The sequence below is a fragment of the Salvia splendens genome, unplaced genomic scaffold (assembly GCF_004379255.2).
Source record: "Salvia splendens isolate huo1 unplaced genomic scaffold, SspV2 ctg251, whole genome shotgun sequence".
In the NCBI taxonomy this organism is placed as follows: Eukaryota; Viridiplantae; Streptophyta; class Magnoliopsida; order Lamiales; family Lamiaceae; genus Salvia; species Salvia splendens.
The window spans coordinates 1-20,493 of NW_024598890.1; the positions used below are offsets into that span (position 1 = coordinate 1).

At 42.4% G+C, this 20,493-nt stretch overlaps 1 protein-coding gene and 1 pseudogene across 1 annotated transcript; one reads left to right on the forward strand and one right to left on the reverse strand.

Annotated features, from left to right (window-relative positions):
• The first annotated feature begins 8,845 nt into the window (after positions 1–8,845).
• LOC121789487 lies at positions 8,846–16,207 on the forward strand (annotated as a pseudogene).
• Positions 16,208–16,589: 382 nt separating this feature from the next.
• Positions 16,590–19,315, reverse strand: LOC121789488 (BTB/POZ domain-containing protein At3g44820-like). Its single transcript, XM_042187937.1, has 3 exons — positions 19,251–19,315; positions 17,752–18,960; positions 16,590–17,606 (listed from the first exon to the last, which is right to left on the reverse strand). Exons 2-3 carry the CDS (start codon positions 18,892–18,894, stop codon positions 17,034–17,036), a joined length of 1,716 nt encoding a protein of 571 aa, XP_042043871.1. The 5' UTR covers positions 18,895–18,960; positions 19,251–19,315; the 3' UTR covers positions 16,590–17,033.
• Between the last annotated feature and the right edge of the window lie 1,178 nt (positions 19,316–20,493).

Below are 20,493 nucleotides of genomic sequence, written 5' to 3' on the forward strand. Positions count from 1 at the left end.
ACTCTCCAAAGCGTCCAACGATTATGCTGAGATGCAGAGGAAGTTGAATGCTGCTCGTCACCAGGCCGAACAGGCTCGGGCAGACTTTGAGAAGGCAAGGGCCGCTAGGATCTCGGCTCAGGATGAAGCTCAGCGTGCCAAAAACCAGCTCATCATCCAGAGAGAGCAATCTAAACAGAGGGAGGCTGCCGCCGTGGTTGCTCAGGGGGAGGCTCTCCGTGTTTTCGGGAGAAACTCTTTTTGAGCAATCAATTTTCGGCCTTTATCGGTGATCTGCTGAAATGATGACCGATAACGCTGAGCAGGGACCCGAAGTCGTCCTGCCGCTGTATGGCCGAGAGATTTCAGCTCGTCTCCAGAGTCTGCCGCTCCTTGAGGAGCTTGCTTCTTCCTCGGTCCTGCTCTCTGCTGAAAGAGTCCGTAACTGCCGCGCTGACCGGGACGAGAACATGGAGGCCATCTTTGCCTCCTTGGGACCTGTTTCACCCGCTTCAATCTTTAACGAAGAGGGTGGGCAGGAAAACGAGGCCGGCAAGGAGACCGAGCAGACGGATCAGCAGGCCGGCGACGGGCATGCCGAGCAGGAGGTGCAGCAGATCGGCGATGGGGGCACCGAGCAGGCTGGAGGGAGTAGGGAGGCCGAGGCTGAAGCCGAAGTAGACAAGGAGAAGGAGGCTGAAACCCACAGAGGAGCCGGAGACGAAACTGGCGGAGTATGATTTCGTCTCCCTTCTCTTAGTTTAGTTTCTTTCTCTCCTTGTAAAATGGCCTTGAAGCCCTCCTTGTGTAAAAAATTTTTCTTGTGAATGAAAAAATTCTTCTTTCTACACTCGTGTCTTCTTTATAGCTTTTCGTAATCTCTTTTACTCCTGTTGTGGTTTACTGCCTGCTCGGTAAACTGAAATGCCGAACTGACATAGCTGCTTTGTATTCTTAACTCTAAGGAGCTGGAGGTACTTCACTGGAAGCGGCTATACTCTTCGGCTTTAAACGAAGCTGAGAAAAAAGCCATAGATGACCAGGTGAAGTATGACGAACTCTTGGCTCGGTTAGTGGAGCTGGAGTCCAACAATAAGGACTTAAAGTCCATAAAGAAAGATCTGGAGCCGAGCTGAACACTGTCATCGCTGAGAGGACTGCATATGAGGATTTCATCTGCGGGCGCGGGGGAATGACCATATCTGAAGTTCAGAATCAAGTTGATGAACTGTGGGAGGAGCTTCATGTACTCCGGAAGAACAATGCGCTGGAGAGCTCGGCTTGCCAACAAGTTGTGAAGTCATTGCGGCGCTTGGCTTCTCGGTACGACATCATTCTTTCCCGGCGTCCCTCAATCGAGAGATTCCTTAGGCGTTTCCCGCCAACAGATGCTCACACTCCAACTCAAACCTCTAATCCACTTGCTCAAGATTCTACTCCAAACCAACAACGGACTCAGGATGAACCGGAAACGTCAAGACGAGAACGTACTCCAAGTCAGCAACGGACTCCGGAGCAACCGGAAATGTCAAGACGAGAACGCCCTGAAGTTCGTAGAGGAGTTGTGATTATGAGTGAGCAAGATCAGCGGATGCTTCGTGAAGAGACTCTTCGCCGCCGAGGTGCTAGAACTTCCCGGACTCAGGGAAGGGGCGGTAGGTCGATCAGAGCATCTCGTCGACCTACTTATTCTTCAACTGTTCGGAACACCCGAACTCAGCATCATGAGGATTTTTTGGATAGGTGGCTCAACTTTAGCAACCGTGGACAGTAGAATAGTCCTTTGTAATGGTGTAACGCCTTCTCGTAGGGCAGCGAAATTGTATGCCGAACAAGACTTAATAAATGAAATTTTTTCATTTCGCTTCTATCACTGCGTATTTACAGTTCAGCGATTTTTTATTTCATTTATTGTACTCGTCCGCGGTCTTATGAAGAAAACTCTTCTTTGGCCGGACTCGTCCTTGGTCTTATGAAGTAAACTCTTCTTTGACCGGACTCGTCCTCGGTCTTATGAAGAAAACTCTTCTTTGACCGGACTCGTCCTCGGTCTTATGAAGAAAACTCTTCTTTGACCGGACTCGTCCTCAGTCTTATGAAGAAAACTCTTCTTTGACCGGACTTAGTTTGTGTCCTTATTTGGCGAGTTTTATCGCTTGGATTGGACTTTCCCTTTGTGTCCTAATTTGGCGAGTTTTATCGCTTGGATTGGACTTTCCTTTTGTGTCCTAATTTGGCGAGTTTTATCGCTTGGATTGGACTTTCCCTTTGTGTCCTAATTTGGCGAGTTTTATCGCTTGGATTGGACTTTCCCTGGTTGACCGAAGTGGTTTTCGGCTTATTGCAGTCCGTTTCAGACGAACTGCTTGTTTCTTAAGCTGAATTGTGGTCTTGTATCTTCCTTAGAAGCTTGGACTCACAATTGTCTTTAATACATGATCTAAAAAGGGGATCAGCCTTTAAAGATCAATATACCTCAGTAATATTTGTAAGAGACAAAACGCACATAGAGACTAAACGCACATAAAGACAAATAAAAAGACGAAAAAGATTTTAAACTTTTATAAAACGACCAGCATAAAGGACAAATAGAAACATGAAAGCACATATCCCTAGGACCGAACTAGATACAAGACTGACCGGACCTTGTCTCTTACAAATGGAACTTCTTGAGGTTGGAAATATGCCATGTTCGGGGTACTTGTTCTCCTGACATGTGAGTCAATTTATAAGACCCTTTTCCCAGGACTTCTGACACCCGATACGGACCTTCCCATGTGGGTTCAAGTTTGCCCAGCTTTTCTGCTCGGCTTACTTCATTGTTTCTCAATACGAGATCTCCCACTTGAAACTGCAGCTTTTTCACCCTTTGGTTATAATACCGGGTTACTTGCTCCTTGTACTTGGCTGCTTTTATGCAGGCCAGTTCTCTTCTTTCTTCGGCAAGATCTAGTTCGGCTCTCAGTCCGTCATCATTCAGTTCTGTTGAGAAATTGAGTGTTCGGGGGCTGGGTATGCCGATCTCAACCGGAATTACGGCTTCAGTGCCGTACACTAGACTGTACGGAGTTTCACCGTTGGAGGTTTTTGGTGTAGTTCGGTAAGACCATAGGACTTGAGGAAGATTTTCTACCCATTGTCCTTTGGCTTGTTCTAACCGAGCTTTTAATCCTTTCACCAAAATACGGTTTGTTACTTCCGTTTGTCCGTTTGCTTGTGGGTGAGAGACCGAAGTGAACCGCTGTTGAATATTCAACTCTTGGCACCAATTCTTGAATGTCTTGTCGGTGAACTGAGTCCCATTATCCGAAATGAGGATATGGGGTATGCCAAATCGGCAAACTATGTTCTTCCAAACAAAATCCAATGCCTTCGAGCTCGTTATCGTAGCTAATGGTTCAGCCTCCACCCACTTTGTGAAGTAGTCCACGGCAACGATCAAGAATTTCATTTGCCGAGGAGCTTGTGGTAGTGGTCCTACTATGTCTATGCCCCATTGCATAAAAGGCCAAGGGCTTTGCATAGCACATAGATCGGTCTGCGGCATCCTTGGGATATTTGCATGGATTTGGCACTTCGTACATTTCTTAACGAGCTGTACTGCTTCTTGTACCATAGTTGGCCAATAATATCCCCATCTCAGAACTTTTTTAGCTAAAGCTCTAGCTCCGATGTGGCTGCCGCACGATCCTTCATGAACTTCTCTAAGGATGTAGTCCGTCTCTTCTGGTCCTACACATCGCAATAACGGTTGAAGGTAGGACTTTCTATATAGGACTCCTTCATGAAGTTCATACCGAAGTGCTCGGCATGTGATTTTCCGAGCTTCTCTCTTATCCTCGGGCAGTTGTCCTTGATCTAGATACTTTGATATTGGCGTCATCCAGTTCGGCGAGCTGGTTACTGAAAGTACCTCAGCATCATCAATGCTTCTGTGCGGTAATTCCTCCACTTTTGAGCTCGGATATGAGGCCAACTTGCTTAAAGTATCTGCTCGGCCATTTTCCGCTCTGGGAATGCGGATTATCCGAAAATAAGAGAAACTTCGGCTAATGCTTTGCGCTTTGTCCAAGTATTTTTTCATCCTTTCATCTCGGGCTTCACTTGTACCCAACATGTGATTCACTATGACTTGTGAATCACAATGGATTTTGAGAGATTTGATAAATAGACTTTGCGCTAACCGAAGTCCGGCAAGAAGGGCTTCGTATTCGGCTTCGTTATTAGTGGTTGGGAATAAGAACCGAAGTGAATAAGTTACCTCGTGTCCGTCGGGAGCGATAAGTAGAATACCAGCTCCACTTCCCGTCTTATTCGAAGCTCCATCTACGAATCCAATCCAACAGTCCGGCGGCTCTACTTCGGGTTCCTGGGGCTGTGTTGGTTCATCATTGGTAGGGCTTTTCTGTTCGGCAATAATAGGGATTGCTTGATCGAACTTTGCCTCTACCAGAAAATCTGCCAAGGCTTGTCCCTTGATGGCTTTCCGAGGTAGATATTCTATTGAATGTTCTCCCAACTCTATGGCCACTTGGCAATTCTGCCTGATGCTTCAGGCTTAGTCAAAACTTGCCGAAGTGGAAGATCGGTTAAGACGCATACCTTGTGAGCATAGAATAGTGGCCGCAGTCTCCTTGCTGCATTTACTAATGCCAGAGCAATTTTTTTCCAGAGGTATGATACTTGTTTCGGGACCTCTTAATGCTCGGCTTGTAAAGTAGATAGGACGCGGCTTTAGAGCCCTTCTTCTCGTACAAAGTACCCGCGCTAATGGGTTGGATCTGATGCCGCTAAATATAAGAATATCACTTCGGCATCTGTTGGAGCAGAGGATAATAGGGAGTTCGGCCTGAATAACTTTTGAGTTCGTCAAAAGCCTTTTCTGTTCGGCTCCACACTCAAACTTCGGTGCCTTCTTCAAACATTGAAGAACGGCAGTTGCTTTCGGCTGCTTGGGAAAGGAATCTATTTCAGTGCGGCTAGACATCCAGTGTTAGCCTTTGCCACATCATGTATGGACTTCGGCATTGCCATGTTCTGAACAACTTGAACCTTTAGGGGATTTGCCTTGAGTCAGTCCTTTGAAACCAACAACCCAGAAACTTTCCCGAATCTACCAAAAAGGTACATTTTTGGGGATTGAGTTTGAGGTTGGCTTTTTTGAGCACGTCGAGAGTTGATTTGAGATTGTCTTCGTAATCCGAAGTGCTTCTACTTTAAACAACTATGTCGTCAACATAGACTTCAACCTCTTTTCCGATCAGGTGCCGAATAGCTTGTCTACCATCCTTTGATATGTGGCTCCCGGCATTCTTTAAACCGAATGGCATCTTTTTATAAGCAAAAATGCCGAAGTCAGTAATGAAAGCCGTTTTGAAGCATCATTCTCATCCATTAAACCTTGGTGGTATCCTTTATACAAATCAGGAAAACAGAAAATTTCGAAGCCTATCAAAGCTTCTACTTTTTTATCTATGTTCGGAAGGGGGTAGCAATCTTTAGGACAGTGCTTATTTAAGATCGGTAAAATCTATGCACATCCGCCATCCTCCTCCTTTTTTCTTGATCATCACAGGATTGGCCACCCAAGAAGGATATTTTACTTCGAATAATACATCCGCTTTCAGTAATTGGCGGACTTCGTCATGGATGACTTGATTTCTTTTCTGCCCGCAAAGAGTCTTTGCTTCTGTTTTATAGGCCGGACTGAAGGATCAATATTTAACCGATGTGTAATTACCTCGGAAGACACTCCGGTCATGTCCAACGGAGACCACGCAAAGACATCTTTGTACTCTTTGAGGAGCTGGATGGTCTTTTCCCGGAGCAGAGGTGTTCCCGCGAAACCGATCTTGACCGTTCTGGATGGATCATCTTCGTATAACTGAACTGTCATCGAGTTCGGCTCCGGTGTGACTTCGGTCATTTCGCCTGCCTCTGACTCCGGCTGCTGTGATTGCTATGCTTGATGGTGCCGATCTGATTGCTCGGCACTTTTAAGCGCAATCTGCAAACATTCTTTTGCTCTCTTTTGATCACCTCGGATGACTGCAATCCCTCCTTTAGTGGGGATCTTGATTGTGAGGTGATAAGTAGAGCAAATGGCCCGAACTGTGTTGAGCCAGTCTCTTCCCAGGATGATGTTATACGGGGACCGAGCTTTTACCACAAAAAACTCGATCATCGTACTGGAGCTAGTAGGCGCTCTTCCCACCGTAATCGGAAGGCTGATAGTACCTTCAGGGCGGGTGTCTTCCTGGGCGAAACTTTTCAGAGGAAGTGGGGCCGGACTGAGCCGAGCTGGATCCACTTCCAGTTTATCAAAACATTCTTTAAAAAGAATGCTAACCGACGCTCCTGTATCCACAAACACTCTGTGGATCAGTTTGTTGCCACTCCGGCTTGAATGACAATCGCGTCTTGATGAGGAGGAAATGGCCGGGACGGGATCTGCATCTGAAAACGTGATTACTTCCTCCTTCTTCAGCCTTTTATGCATAGGCTCCTCTCGATTGACGCCTCTGCGTTCTGCTTTTAGAGACGACTTAGTCTTCCCGGCTGGGAGAGCGTCAATAGTCTGGATTACTCCGTCATATTGCGGCTCGTCATCGTCTTCGGGATCCTGTTGCCTTTTAGGATCCTGAGGAGCGCAGTTCGCACCTCTCTGTTTCTTATTCTTCTTCGGCAGCTTGCTTTGGTATTTTTTTAACGTCCCTGCTTCACAAGAACATCAATACCTGCTGCCAAATTTCGGCACTCCTCGGTATCGTGACCGTGGTCTTGATGGTAGGAGCAGTACGTATCCTGACTTCGGCGCGTGGCTGATTTCGTCATCCGCTTTGGTTTTTCGAACATATCAGAATGCAGTTCGAAAATTTCCGCTCTCGACTTGTTCAATGGTACGAACTGAGCGGGGCGTTTCTCAAGATCGAGACGTGGTCCCAATCTGCCTTGTACCGGTGCCCTTTGAATTCTTTCAAAAGGAGTTCGGCGAGGAAGCCCCTGATCGCTATGATCGGGCTTCTTTTTGTCTCCTCTGGATGAGCTGTCTAAAGACCGTTTTCGACGGTCTGCCTCATCGGCACGAGAAAACTGGTCCCGCAATGTCCCACATCTCTTGAGCTGTTTGCGGACTGCACTCACGAGCTTCTGTAGAGAGCTCCGGGCAGAATTCCATTTTGGAATGCCGAAATGACAAGTAGATCATTGAGATCATCTACTGTAGGCATCCTTGTGGAATTCTCGTCATGGAAGTCGCTAATTTTTTCAATCGCGACCTTGACGTATAGAAAGCAGCTGAGCCGAAGTGATTCGGGCTTCCGCTTTCTGGAAGAATCTCCTGTGAAAAGCATCCATTAGATCTCTGTAAGATCTAATGCTCCCTTGAGGGAGGCTGTCAAACCACCTTCTTGCGTTCCCGATAAGCAGCTCGGGAAACAGCTTACACATGTGAACCTCATTGAGACCTTGGTTCGCCATATTATACTGATAGCGTCCCAGGAAATCATGAGGATCCACTAACCCGTCATAAGTCATTGACGGAGTTCGGTAATTCTGTGGCAATGGAGTTCGGGTGATATCATCCGAAAATGGAGTCTTCAGCGCTCCATACATGGCGAATCCGACATCTCTTCGGTATGGTGGAGATGGAGTTCTCCTGTGATTTCGGTACCGAGGAGGAGAAGGAACATATCGGTGGTGAGGATTCTTTCTCCTGGAAGGTGCGACACTACTGCGGTAGTGACTTTCATGTCTGGAGGGGGAGGGAGAATCCGCTGTTTTCTTCTCCGGCTTCTGGCTCTTTTGCAGGAATGTTAGGAACTCATCCTGCTTCTCAGCCAAGAACGACTTGACAGCCTCATTCAAAGCGAGCTGCTGGGAGGCTCGGTGCGATGACTTTTTGAGTGGTTTGTTCCTTCACCGTGAGAACTGGAGGCAGATTTCTCCCGAGGCTGTTTTCCAGACCTATGGGCTGGACTAGCTTCCTCACCTTCATCACGGACGGAAGTATGGGTATTATGTGATCTGGTACGCATTTTTTTTTTGGTAGAAAAGGATCAAAAACTCGCTTTTATCACAGTTTTGGTTCTCTGTTTCCCACAGACGGCGCCAGTGATGATGTGGCGAAATTTTGATGGGAATAAATGCAAGTAATAAATGATCACAACACGGGAAATTACGTGGTTCGATTTACTGAGGTAAATCTACGTCCACGGGAAGAAGAGAGGGCAAATTTGTATTGCTTGGTCTCGCTTACAGATTACAATACTGATTCGCTATAAGATTCAGGATCTAGAGAGCTTAACCCTGGTCTATCTGATCTAAGTTCTATTTATACATTCGAACTAAGATCGTGGTTTGCAGCCCTGGTAGTGGGGTTGATAACTGCTTAATACCACTAAATAGATCGTGGGTGTAGTGGAGGTCGTGGAGATCCTGCATGGGTCCACTATCTCCTTGTTCGGTCGAATACTGAGACCGAGCTGCTGAGACCGAACTGCTGAACTTTGCCGATCAGCTTTTGCCGATCTGAGAGTTGAGCTCGATTGGTCGGCTTTTACCGAGCTATGGGCTGTGACCGAACTCTTTGGTTGTGCCGATCTGAGAGTTGAGCTCGATTGGTCGGCTTTTACCGAGCTATAGGTGGATACCGAACTCTTTGGTTGTGCCGAACTGATACTCTTTCTTGGGTTTTGGGCTGATGGGCCGTCACTGCTATTGGGCTCGCAATTATTGTTTAGTTGTTTAGTTCGTATCCCATCAATTTCATCTCGCCGCAAACTTCATCGCTTGTGTCTCTGAGAAAAGGTAATTACGATATAATTCATTGTTTATGGCGGATGACTGAAACCTCTTTCAACTTCTCGGCCATAGTTTATACTTGTATTGAATGCTTATTTAGTGCATTGCTTCTTTTTTTTCCTTCTAGAGGAAAACCTAAAACTGTTAAAACAAAGGTGCAGTATTTTTTTTTGCTTGAACTGCCAATGCGATCAGATGCATTGAGGTTTACTGTCGTTTCGTATTTGATGAGATATGTTCAGGAGAATTCCTGGCAAATAGATTTCATTGATGAGCTTTTTAATTTTAGGTTTTGGTCCAGGCGTTGAGTTACCATTAGTGTATGATGGAGACGGTGGTGGTTGAGCCGGAGAGTCGCCGGGGGAGAAAACGGAAGGTAAATAACGTGCAAACTGCGGCGGAAGACGTTGGTGGAAGAAAGAAGGTGATGAATACGAGGTCATTCGAATTGGTTGGAAGATATGTGCTGAAAGAGTTCAAGGGGAGTGGAGTTCTTCTAGGAAGGATTGTGGATTATGATTCAGGTTTGTACAGGATAAACTACGAGGGCGATCTTTGTGAGGATTTGAACAGCATAAAAGTCAAATCACTTCTGGTGGAAGAAGGCGATTTAACTGATGAATGGTCTAAGAGAAAGGAAATGCTGAACCAACTTTTGTCGAGTAAAGATGTGAACTCGAACACTGCAACTGCTACTGATGCACGAGAGCTGGGAAAAGCAAATTCCATTGATTCATCATCATTGAGTGGAATGACCTATTCTTGTAGTGCTCATGATGGGATTGTCAAAGTTCAGAGTGATGAGGTTGGTGCTGATTCTTTGAGTGGTTCATGTGAGGGTGCTCAAGGGGAGGAGACTAAACAGCCACCTGTTCCACCGCCAGATCTGCCTCCTTCGTCTGGTCATATTGGCGTTCCGGAGGAGTGTGTCTCACATCTTCTTTCTGTCTATAGTTTCTTGCGATCATTCAGTGTGCGGTTGTTTCTGTACCCTTTTGCACTGGATGATTTTGTGGGGGCACTCAATTGCTCTGTTGCAAACACATTGTTGGACTCAGTTCATGTTGCTCTTATGTGTTTCCTAAAGCGCCAACTTGAGAAGATCCACGCAGATGGTTCTGGGCTTGCATCAAAAGTTCTGAGGTACTTATTGAACATTTGCTATTTTAACTTATTTTCCTGAGTGCTCGAAAATTTGTTTTTCAGTTCTAGTTAAGTTCAAACTTTATTGTTGGAAGAATTTATACTCTTTTGACATTTGTACTGAATTAAGCATGTTGCCTAGTGGTTTTCTTCGGCTGGTTTATTATATTTGGAGTATTTTTCTCAGTATGTGACTAACAATTCAGCTTCTTTATCTTGAATTAGTTATGCATTATTGACACCACCTGTTAGACTAGTTACACCATCTACGTTGATGTTCATGAGATTATTGTTTCACTTATTAAATTGAAGATGGTCATGTCTAATTGTCTATGCATCCTCTGTGCAAGCCCCTTCACTTTGATGCTGCAACATTCAATTCACTTTGTGATTAATCTATTTTGTTGTTGTTGTTGTTGTTGTTGTACATTCAGGTCCCTGGATTGGAGCTTGCTTGATACATTAACTTGGCCAATTTACTTGGTCAATTATCTGATAGCAATGGGTCATAAAAATGGAGATGACTGGAAAGAGTTATATGCACATTGCCTGGAGAGAGATTATTATACTTTATCTGTAGGTAAGAAGCTGATCACTTTGCAGATTTTATGCGATGATGTTCTGGATACTGAAGAGCTCAGAGCAGAAATGGATATGCGTGAGGTAGCAGAAATTGGAAAGGACATAGATCCAGGCACAGAATTGGGCGCATGTGAACCTGCAAGAATTCTTCCTGGAGACTCCAAAACTTCTGACTGCATGGACATAGAAGCTGCACAAAGAGCCGAAACCCATCAAACAAAAAAATCTCTTGATGATCTCCATACAGAGTCTCTAGTTGGTGGAGCAGTTGAGGACGGTAATGGTGATGAATGCCGCCTTTGTGGTATGGATGGAGTTTTAGTTTGCTGCGATGGATGCCCAATGGCTTACCATTCAAGATGCTTAGGATTGAACAAGATGCCTGTTTCCAATGTATCATGGTACTGTCCTGAGTGCAAAGTCAGTGAAAACGACCCCAAAATTCTGCGGAGGACAACATTGAGGGGAGGGGATGTTTTTGGTGTTGATCCAACTGGACAAGTCTTTGTCGCTTCTTGTGACCATTTACTTGTGTATGCATCTAATTTCATGCTATCTTATTGCTTACATTTCAAGCTCTCTATTAGTATTTCTTTTTGCAATAGATATCCATTTGAGTTCTCTATTAATGCCATTTGTGTTCTCTCTATTTTCTCTTTACTATTAATATTACTTGATTTTTCCGCTCTGTAAATTTTTCAGAGTGAAGACCTCAGTTTATTCTGGAACTTGTCCAAGATACTATAATAGACACCATATTCCTGGAGTCCTTAATGTTCTTAATGCGAATCCAGATAATGCTTCTGTCTATTCAGAAATATGCCAGGGGATAATGCAATATTGGGAATTATCTGCAGATACCATACCATCCAATTGGAAATCTGGAATTGGTTTAGAATTTCCGAACGATGGAAGTGGCCCGTGCATTGCACGATTGGTTGATATGCTGGACAAAGTCCCTGAAACGACCGAGGTTCAAAATCATGCAACTTGTGCCACTGGTAATTCTGCTGAAATGGCTGGTTCTTGTCTTAGAAACCGTGTTCAACAACCTGTTTCAAGTGAGAGTTCTTTTGATAATGTGACAAAATCAAACTGTCTTGTAGGTTCTGTAAGACAACAGTTTGAAATCTTGAAAACAATGGTAGCCGAACCTGCTTCGTCTAGTAGTTTAATTGGTAGGCCTGAGAGTCCTTATGAATCAACCCAACAAAGCAACTCAAATACGACAGAGGCTGTTTCCACAAGAAGTAGCAATATTAGTGCTCTAAGTGATGCTCCCTTAGAAGCCAACGGATCGCTTGTTAGCCAGGAACTTGATAATAAAATTGGATCTACTTGTGGAAGTCCAGCTCGTTGGTGCTCATACAAGGGCTCTTCCTTCAAAAAAACTGGTTACATGAATCACTATTTGCATGGAGATTTCTCTGCATCTGCAGCTGCTAACTTGGCCATTCTTTCACATGAAGAAAGTCAAGTTTCTGAGTCTCAACAAGCTGTTAGCATCAGCTATGCAGATCAGGTAAAGGCTATCTCTACAGCAGCTATGGGATTTTCCTGGCCCAATGTGGACAACAAACTTGCTGCAGTCCCTCGCGAAAGATGTAGCTGGTGCTTTTCTTGTAAGGCTTCTGTAACAAGCAAGAGAGAGTGCTTGCTAAATGCAGCTGCTTCAAATGCCACCAGAGGGGTGATGAAGGTACTTGCTGGTGTTCGGCCTGTAAAGAATGGTCGGGACGACAGACTTTCTGGCATCGCAGCCTATATTATGTTTATGGAGGAGAGCTTAAGTGGCCTACTTCTCGGTCCCTTCCTTAATGACACTTTCAGGAAACAATGGCGCAGACAACTTGAACAGGCCGCCAATTGCTCTGAAATGAAGATCCTTTTGCTTGAAGTAAGCATTTATCGATTTTGTATATGTCTGTGTTCCATATCTTGGGATATTTTAAATTTCATTGCACGCCATTGCTGCACTATTTGATTGCCAAATTTCTGTTTTCTATGTTTTTTTGTTTGTTTCAAACCTTTATGCTTCTAGTTGAATAATCATGTATATCATCACAGCTTGAGGAGAATATGCGCCCCATTGCCTTTTCCGGAGATTGGATGAAACTTGTTGATTGTTTTTCTACTCAATCCTCCACTTCTGAGATTGCAACTGGATCAACTCAGAAATGTAGGCCAGGCAGGCGAGGCAAGAAACGACCTGATATGGTTGAAGCTGTAGTGGATGGTTTCCTGAATAAACCAACTAAGTTCATCTGGTGGCGGGGAGGTATAATGTCGAAGCTTATGTTCCAAAGAGGGATTCTTCCAAGCTCATTTATCAAAAGCCAGCCCGTCAAGGTAATTTTTGTAGTCCACCTCTACATAGTTATTAAAGAGTTTAATGCTTATATTCCTCTTTGTTTGATGAAGGTTGGATGTTTTCTTTCTCTATCCGATAATATTTCAGATCCAAAATAGGTCACTAATATGTTATAAGTAAAGCAGGTGGTAAAAAGAAGATACCCGGTGTACGATATGTTGAAGGAAATGAAATCCCCAGAATTAGCAGGCAGCTCTTCTGGCGTTCCGCAGTAGAAATAAGTAGGAGTGTGGCACATCTTGCACTTCAGGTACCATTATATTCTTATAATGGAATTTGTATACTTGTCGTACCTTGGTACTTTACGATAAAGTTTTCTTGTCTCAGGTGAGATACTTTAATCTACATGTGAGATGGGGTGATCTTGGTCGTCCAGAGCAAATGCCTGGTGATGGAAAAGGCTCAGAGGCAGAATCATCCGCTTTTAGAAATGCTGTTATCCATGCTAAGAAGATAGTGGGACATGAAGTTAGATACTGTGTTGGATTTGGTTGTAGGAAACACCTGCCGTCGCGTGTTATGAAAAATATAGTGCAAACAGAGAAAATCCTGGAAAGTGGGAAGGAAAGATACTGGTTCTCTGAGACCTTCATCCCCTTGTATCTAATTAGAGAATATGAACGAAAAGCAGAGAAAGCCAAGTCTGTGAATGTGCTTTCCAAACTGCAGAAAAGACAGTTGAAGGCTTCCCGTGAAAATATATTCTCTGCTCTCTTATTGGAGATGGGTAACACAGTGTTGTTGTTCGTGTCATCAAGATGTCTCCTATAGGTACTTTGAATTTTCTAGTTTTCTCGACTTTTATCTTTTTTCAGTCCTTATGTTAACTAGTCTGGTTTCGATGTTTGACATTCAGGAGTGCTGTGAAGTGCCATGCATGTCAAGGTATTTTTCAATAACCGATGTTCTGTTTTATAATTTCTTTCTTTGTGGGTTGTTATTTATGATGATAGAAAATGTTAACTCTTACTACCTGAAGAAACGAATATTGGTGCACATAGAGGTTGAAAAAAGAGAGATGATTACCACAAAGCTAAGCTATTTTACCTATCTGTTAAATCCTACATACTTAATGAGGAATTGCTCCACAGCAAATCAGATTCGGAATGAAGTTCTTTTTTAGTTGGTAGTTTCTTCCTTTTTCTTAATTATCTACACTTGAACACGTATCCCAATGTTTAAATATTTCTTTATTATTATTATTATTATTATTATTATTATTATTATTATTATTATTTTTTTTTAGTATTATTATTACTTTACAGTTGTGAATGAGAACTCTTCTGATACACAAATTATGTGGTCTTATTATTTGTGGTCACTCATGAAAACCTCAATTACCCTCTTTCATTTGCCAGGATTTTGTCATCAGCAATGTGCCACCACTTCAACAGTAAATAAAAGTGAGGATACTGACTTTGTAGTTATCTGCAAGCAATGCTTTGAAACTCAGGTGGCTACTCAAGTTGATAGTAGCAGTGAATCTGCCACAAGTCCTTTGCTCCCTCAAGCACCAGACGTTTCTAAGCCAGCTATTCCTAAGGATGTAAACTCAGTATGCCATGAAGAATCATTGATAAATAGTCCTGCAGTTACAACGACAAATGCTATTCCTAAGGATGTAAACTCGGTATCCCATAAAGGATCATTGATAAATCGTCCTGCAGTAACAAAGACAAAGACAAATGCAAGATCAAATTGGGGTCTCATATGGAGGAAGAGGTTTTCTGAAGACACTGGCTTTGACTTCAGATCAAGAAACATTCTTCTGAGTGGTAACACAGATAGGGATTTGATGAAACCTGTTTGCCATCTTTGTGATCAGCCATATACTGGTGATGCAATGTATATTTGTTGTGAATCATGCAAAAGTAAGAGAATAATTATTATCAGTCCTTTTTGTAATTTCTTTTATTGCTTCTAAATTATTATTAATGTTTTCGCGTTGTGCCCGTGGCAGATTGGTTTCATGCTGATGCTTTAGAGCTTGACGAGTCTAAGATTTTTTCTGTTGTGGGATATAAGTGCTGCAAATGCCGAAGGATCAAGTCTCCCGTGTGTCCTTACTCGAATCTACCAAAAAAGATTGTATCGAAGGGGAAAATAGAGCACCAACAAGCTTCCAAGCTGAAGATTCCTGCAATGGCCTTTAACCGTGATATGATCCTAGCGCATCTTGAAGAAGTTCCAACAGCTTCCAAATTACTCCAAAAGCCTAAAGCCATCATTGTATCAGCAGCAGCAGCAACAAATAATCCTCTTCTCGCTTCTCTTGATAAATCTAAGCAATGCACTGATGGGAAGTCAGAACTGAATAGTGGATGGAAAAATGCAAATGCATCTGATCCTGAGCCTAGAAAGTTGCCAGTCAGGAGACATGGTAATCGAGAAATAGATGTCCAATGTCAGGAGGGTGCCTGTCCGTTTGAAGCATCTTTGCCTTTTGAAGAAAATGCTCTTAATTCCACACTGGAGATGCTCATAAGGAGAAGTACAAGACAAGAGACCAAGTTAGCAACCAAATCTTTCAGGAATGAAGAAGTAACAAAACCTACAGAGGCAAATCCTTTAACCCCAGTGCAGGATTCGTTATCCATGCAGCAGTTTGCTTCTCAAGATTTCTTTGATCTTGAAACCAATGTGGGTGGCCATGTGAATAGCGAGGAGCCCTCTACAGTTCCCAAAAATGGAATAACTGAAACATTCCATGATCAGGAAAAGCTGATTGCGTCTTCAGAAACATCTAAACAGATAGTGTCTTGTAAACTGTGTTCTAAAAACGAACCACCGATAGATCTTTCTTGCGAGATTTGTGGTATAAATCTTCATAAAACTTGCTCGCCCTGGTATGAATCATCCTCGAATGAGGATGACTGGAGGTGTGGCAGTTGTCGCGATTGGAGCTAGCAGCAATTTGGTTCATGCATCAGCCTATTATGCACTGATGATGAAACCGTATGCTTGATCATGTTGCCAATTTATTGGGAGACAAATGACAATGGAGATGCACTATGGCCACTGATTTTTCTTCAAAGTTGATGGATAAAGCAGGGTTTTTGGGTGCTTATCCTAATATTTTTTGACCTTTTACAGGTAATTGATACAACTGTACATTGCAGTTGCCCATTTTTGTCAACAAATATATACACAACTATCTATTCATTTAGATTAAAATTGAGAAGCCTAATCTGCTGTATTTTTGCGTCTTCACTGCACTTTGTAATACTATAACATTTGGAATGTTACATATCCCTTTGTCTCATTCAAGATGTCCACCTTTTCTTTTTAGTTTGTTTTACCTAAGATGTCCAATTTTTATATTTGGAAATAAATCCCTCTTTCTTCTCTCCTTATTAAAATATTCTACTACTTTTTTTTCTCTACTTATTCCACTAATAACTTCTAAAATTTTGTGCTACTAAAAAATGTGGACATCTTAAGTGGGACTTCGGGAGTACTATTCAAAATTTGAAAAGTTTTGAGTAATTGAATATGCAACAAAGCAGAACAAAGTATTTCACTGTCGTTACCAGTTATGATGCAATGAATAGTTCTTTGTGATATGGATACTAATTTCAAAACCATCGATCACACTCAGTTGTAGACTGATAGTGCTCGAATCATACAAAAAAATACCAATAATTGTTTCGATTCGACACAATGAACGGTTTTACCAATAATGCTATAATAAAAAAAAAACGAACCAAGATTCTTGAAAAATCTATGCTTTCAAACTATAGATTCAACCTGTAACTGTATCACATACATAAGATTCAAACTATACATTCAGCTTTTGTGAATGCTGTGAAAACCGGGGAAAAAACTCTAGTAGGTAGTTTAAAACTGGATATCATTGACTGCATTGTTACATAAAAAAAATTAAGGTAAAACTCATCTGCTAGAATTTTTTCCCCAGCCCAGTTCTCCATCTAAAGCTATGTCTTGCTATGTCTAAAGAAGCTTTTTTACCTTCTCCAAACTATGGACAAACACTGTCTTCTCAGCATTTGCTTCACGCACTGCAAGAGAAAGAAACCGAGCTTACCACCTTGTGATTGACAAGCCCCTACTCCCATGGCTGCCCGTTCGCTGCAAGTAAAGCAGTCTTGCCCAGCTTTTTCAGAGCACGAATCAAGATATACAGACGTCTAAATACTCAAAACTGGGAGAAGCTTTTTCTATGTCTAGGGTTCTTGATGGATGGTCGTGCCTGCTCGACTGATGCTCTTGGAGTTGGTGTCCCACTCCCAACGACATCTTGTTGGGCATCTGAAGCCTGAGGAAGTAGTTTGCATCCAGTCCCTCTAGGAACAAGGCGTGGAGAGCTAATGTAACTGTTTGACTTGGTTGCCTTTTTCATCTCTTCCTTGATTTTACTGAACTCTTCTTCTAGTTCACCAACTCTAGACCTCATCCGTTCCATATCTACTTTCAGCACCTGGTTCTCACGAACGACTGTTACCCATCCATCTCGATGGGCCCTTTGCCCAGCAGCTTCGTTAGGAATGGCCAGAGAAGCTGTGGGGGCACTTTCAGCATCGAGAACATTTAGGCAGCCAGCTAAGGCCGTCCGCAGTTGCATCTGCTCGAAGAACAAGACTTGTAGTACGATTCTGAGTGGAAGCCTCTCGTTTTGAGATGCGTGTGCGCAAGCATCGATCGAGAGTTTCTGAAAATCAATAATGTTGCAGAGCTGCTCCCGCTCTTTATCCGAAAGCCAGGGATGTGCCTGCAGAATTTCACGAACATTTTTCAAGAAATTAGACATACCGGAAAGGGGCATAACTCCTTACTGGAGAAACAAGAACAGACGAAATTTCTAACCTAAATGAACACAAAGAAACATATAACTATGCCAAGGAGGTCATTCAAACCTTAATGTATATATCCAGTGCTCGGTATAGCCCATCGTGCAAAGATCTCAAAGATTCTGGCAATGCTTCTGCGAGTGCACGTAATTTTCCAGGTTTCAAGTTTACATCGGAAGCAACCTCTGCCACATAATTATCTATCAATTTCGCAACTCTCTTGAAACGCCCAGATGATGGTGATGTGTCAAGGTCGGCTGATAATGGAGATATTGAAGCTGCACTCGGCTCAGAGGATACAAAATGGCGAATCATCCTTTCAACACAATCGGTGTTGTATAAAGTATCAGAATCAGAATAGTTAGGTATCAGTAGACCATCCAGGGTTGCCAAATCGAGCTGTATGCCTATTCTCCTTTCCAGAGAATCCTGGCATGTATTGTTAACCCCCAAGATCAACGCAACACGTAAAAGTCCCAGCAGAAAACGGCAAAAAGATTTTCCCTTCTTCTCGGGCAGCAGTTTGATAACACTTCGCAAAAGAGCATCTTGATTGACATTAGCAGGTGTCATGCTGAAACTAGCTACTGTCCTCGACAGACCACTCTGTCCTCCCTGCCATCGGCCCAACCCTGGAAGATACTTTTTACAATAATACATTATGGAGCGTGCTAAATTCTCCAGACTTATTCCTTTGGCTTCCATTGTCTGAATCAGCCTCTCAAACAACTCGACACAGAGATATGATACATCCTCAAACCACCAGTTGGATTCATTACTATGGATCTTTGCACCGGTATTTATCCCGTTCCACAGAATGCTCCCACCAGGACTTTGTAGGCTACCATACATCATCATAGGCCATCCAAACAATGAGGGATCCGTACAGATCATTACAGACAATGCATTGATACATCTACTTATAATTTGAAGTTTGTCTGCTCTTGGAATAACTAGTTCACAGCTCTGGAGAGCCAAAATGCAATCCTTCCAGTCTTTTAAGATATGCTTATGGAAATAACTTTCTGACTTGGACAATAAATTGTCTTCACCATAATCATCAGTCATCGAAAGATAACCTGCAGCACAGTACAAAATTACTATGTTCTTGGGTGTGAAATCTACCCTCCCACCATAGCAGAATTTGACCACAATGGAAAACGTTTCGGCACCACCTGGAAACTCTTCAAGAGGTACTGTCAATGTCATATCAGTGGAACTTTCACAATCTTCAAAGATAGTTGCTATCTTCCCACATCTTGAAATAAGAGGAAACTGGAGCATATACACTTCTATTAGAGTCCAAATATAATATTGCACAGAAGAGAGTTCTCAATAGAAGCCTAGGCTGCCAAAAGATGCTACCCAAATGATTGTGGTTAAGTAAATCAAAATCCACGAAATATGATTCTAAAGAAACACACACATGTTTCCTGATATTCTTAGTATAAGATACTAGTATATAAACAAATAGGAAAAGAAGAACTAGTTTTCTTTGCACATCCAATGCCAACCTATAAGCAAGATACTTTCAATGGCTCTCCAAAATAAATAAATAAAGATACCTTGTGAAGATGGAACTTTACTTCATCCACCACTACTGTTATATCACTTTGCAAACTTGAAATGTAGTACCTGACAGAAAAAGAATTCATAGTGAGAACATTTCACATCAATTGCATCTTCTTAGAAAATAAAAACGATACAAGCTAATACAAGACATTTTTTATACAGATGAAAATGCCAGGCTAAGAACAAGTATATTTTATTATGCTTGCCACAGCCTTCATCGTTTCACAAAAGTTATGATACACAGGATAAGGTAGTCAATTTTTGAAAGAAACTGAAGTATGATAGAATGGTATACAGAGGAAGACCTGATTTGACGATTAACTCATCCGATACTACCCGATGTACATTTTAGCCACAAAACTCACTCAAATTGACTATCGAATAGCCTACCCCCTCCATATCACATGCTAGAAGAATCATTATTCAGCATACATGTACATTTCTTCCACTAGGATCATACTATCATCCAAATAGCAACAAGAAAGGCCAGCATTTTTCATATAATAATACACAATCCTATAGACTGAAAGAAAGGTATAAGCTGAATAATTTCACATACATGCTCCTAGTGAGGAATGTACATGATTATGCTCAACCAGAACAAACTGAAAACCATAAGAGTTCACAAAGGGTGAAACTGATGCAGTGCATACAATCTCATAGTTAGACAATTTATGATTGCCGCCGCTTTGAGAAATAGTAATAGGTTAAACCACAAGAACATTGCCAAAATGCCACTGAATCAGGTGTAACTAGTCCACTTAGCTTTTATTGGCCAAAATCTCAACGAAGTTAACAAATACAAAAGACGACCCTGCCTTAGAGACACAGAACCATTGATTGCATGATGCTTAATTTGACTGTGATTAAATCGACTTACGCATTCCGCTAATCCTAACTCGATGATATCTATTACAGTGCAATCCTTTCTTGAGCTTGTTACCTCTATCATTCGTCCAACAATAATTCTGTTTCCTTTTGTTTGTTTAGAGTGATTATCTCTAACCGTACTTTCAAAACTCTGATTTTGTTAATATTTGGTGATTATAAAATACCCCAGAAAAAAAAATGTCACCTGCATATGATGAATTATAGTGTAGTAGTAAATAACAAGACTTCACACATTAAATTGCTCGAGTAATTACAGAAAGAGTCAGCCAGGGAGGTTTGGAGCTCTCAGTGATCAAGAATAAACAATTGGAGAGAGAGAGAGAGAGAGAGAGTTACCAGTGATCT

Bases quoted from the DNA above. Each gene is read 5' to 3' on its own strand.
- LOC121789488 (XM_042187937.1), bottom strand. From the start codon at position 18,894: ATGACATTGACAGTACCTCTTGAAGAGTTTCCAGGTGGTGCCGAAACG. The intron at 17,607-17,751 runs GTTTGAATGACC...GAAATTCTGCAG, and splicing joins CACTGGATATATACATTAAG to GCACATCCCTGGCTTTCGGA.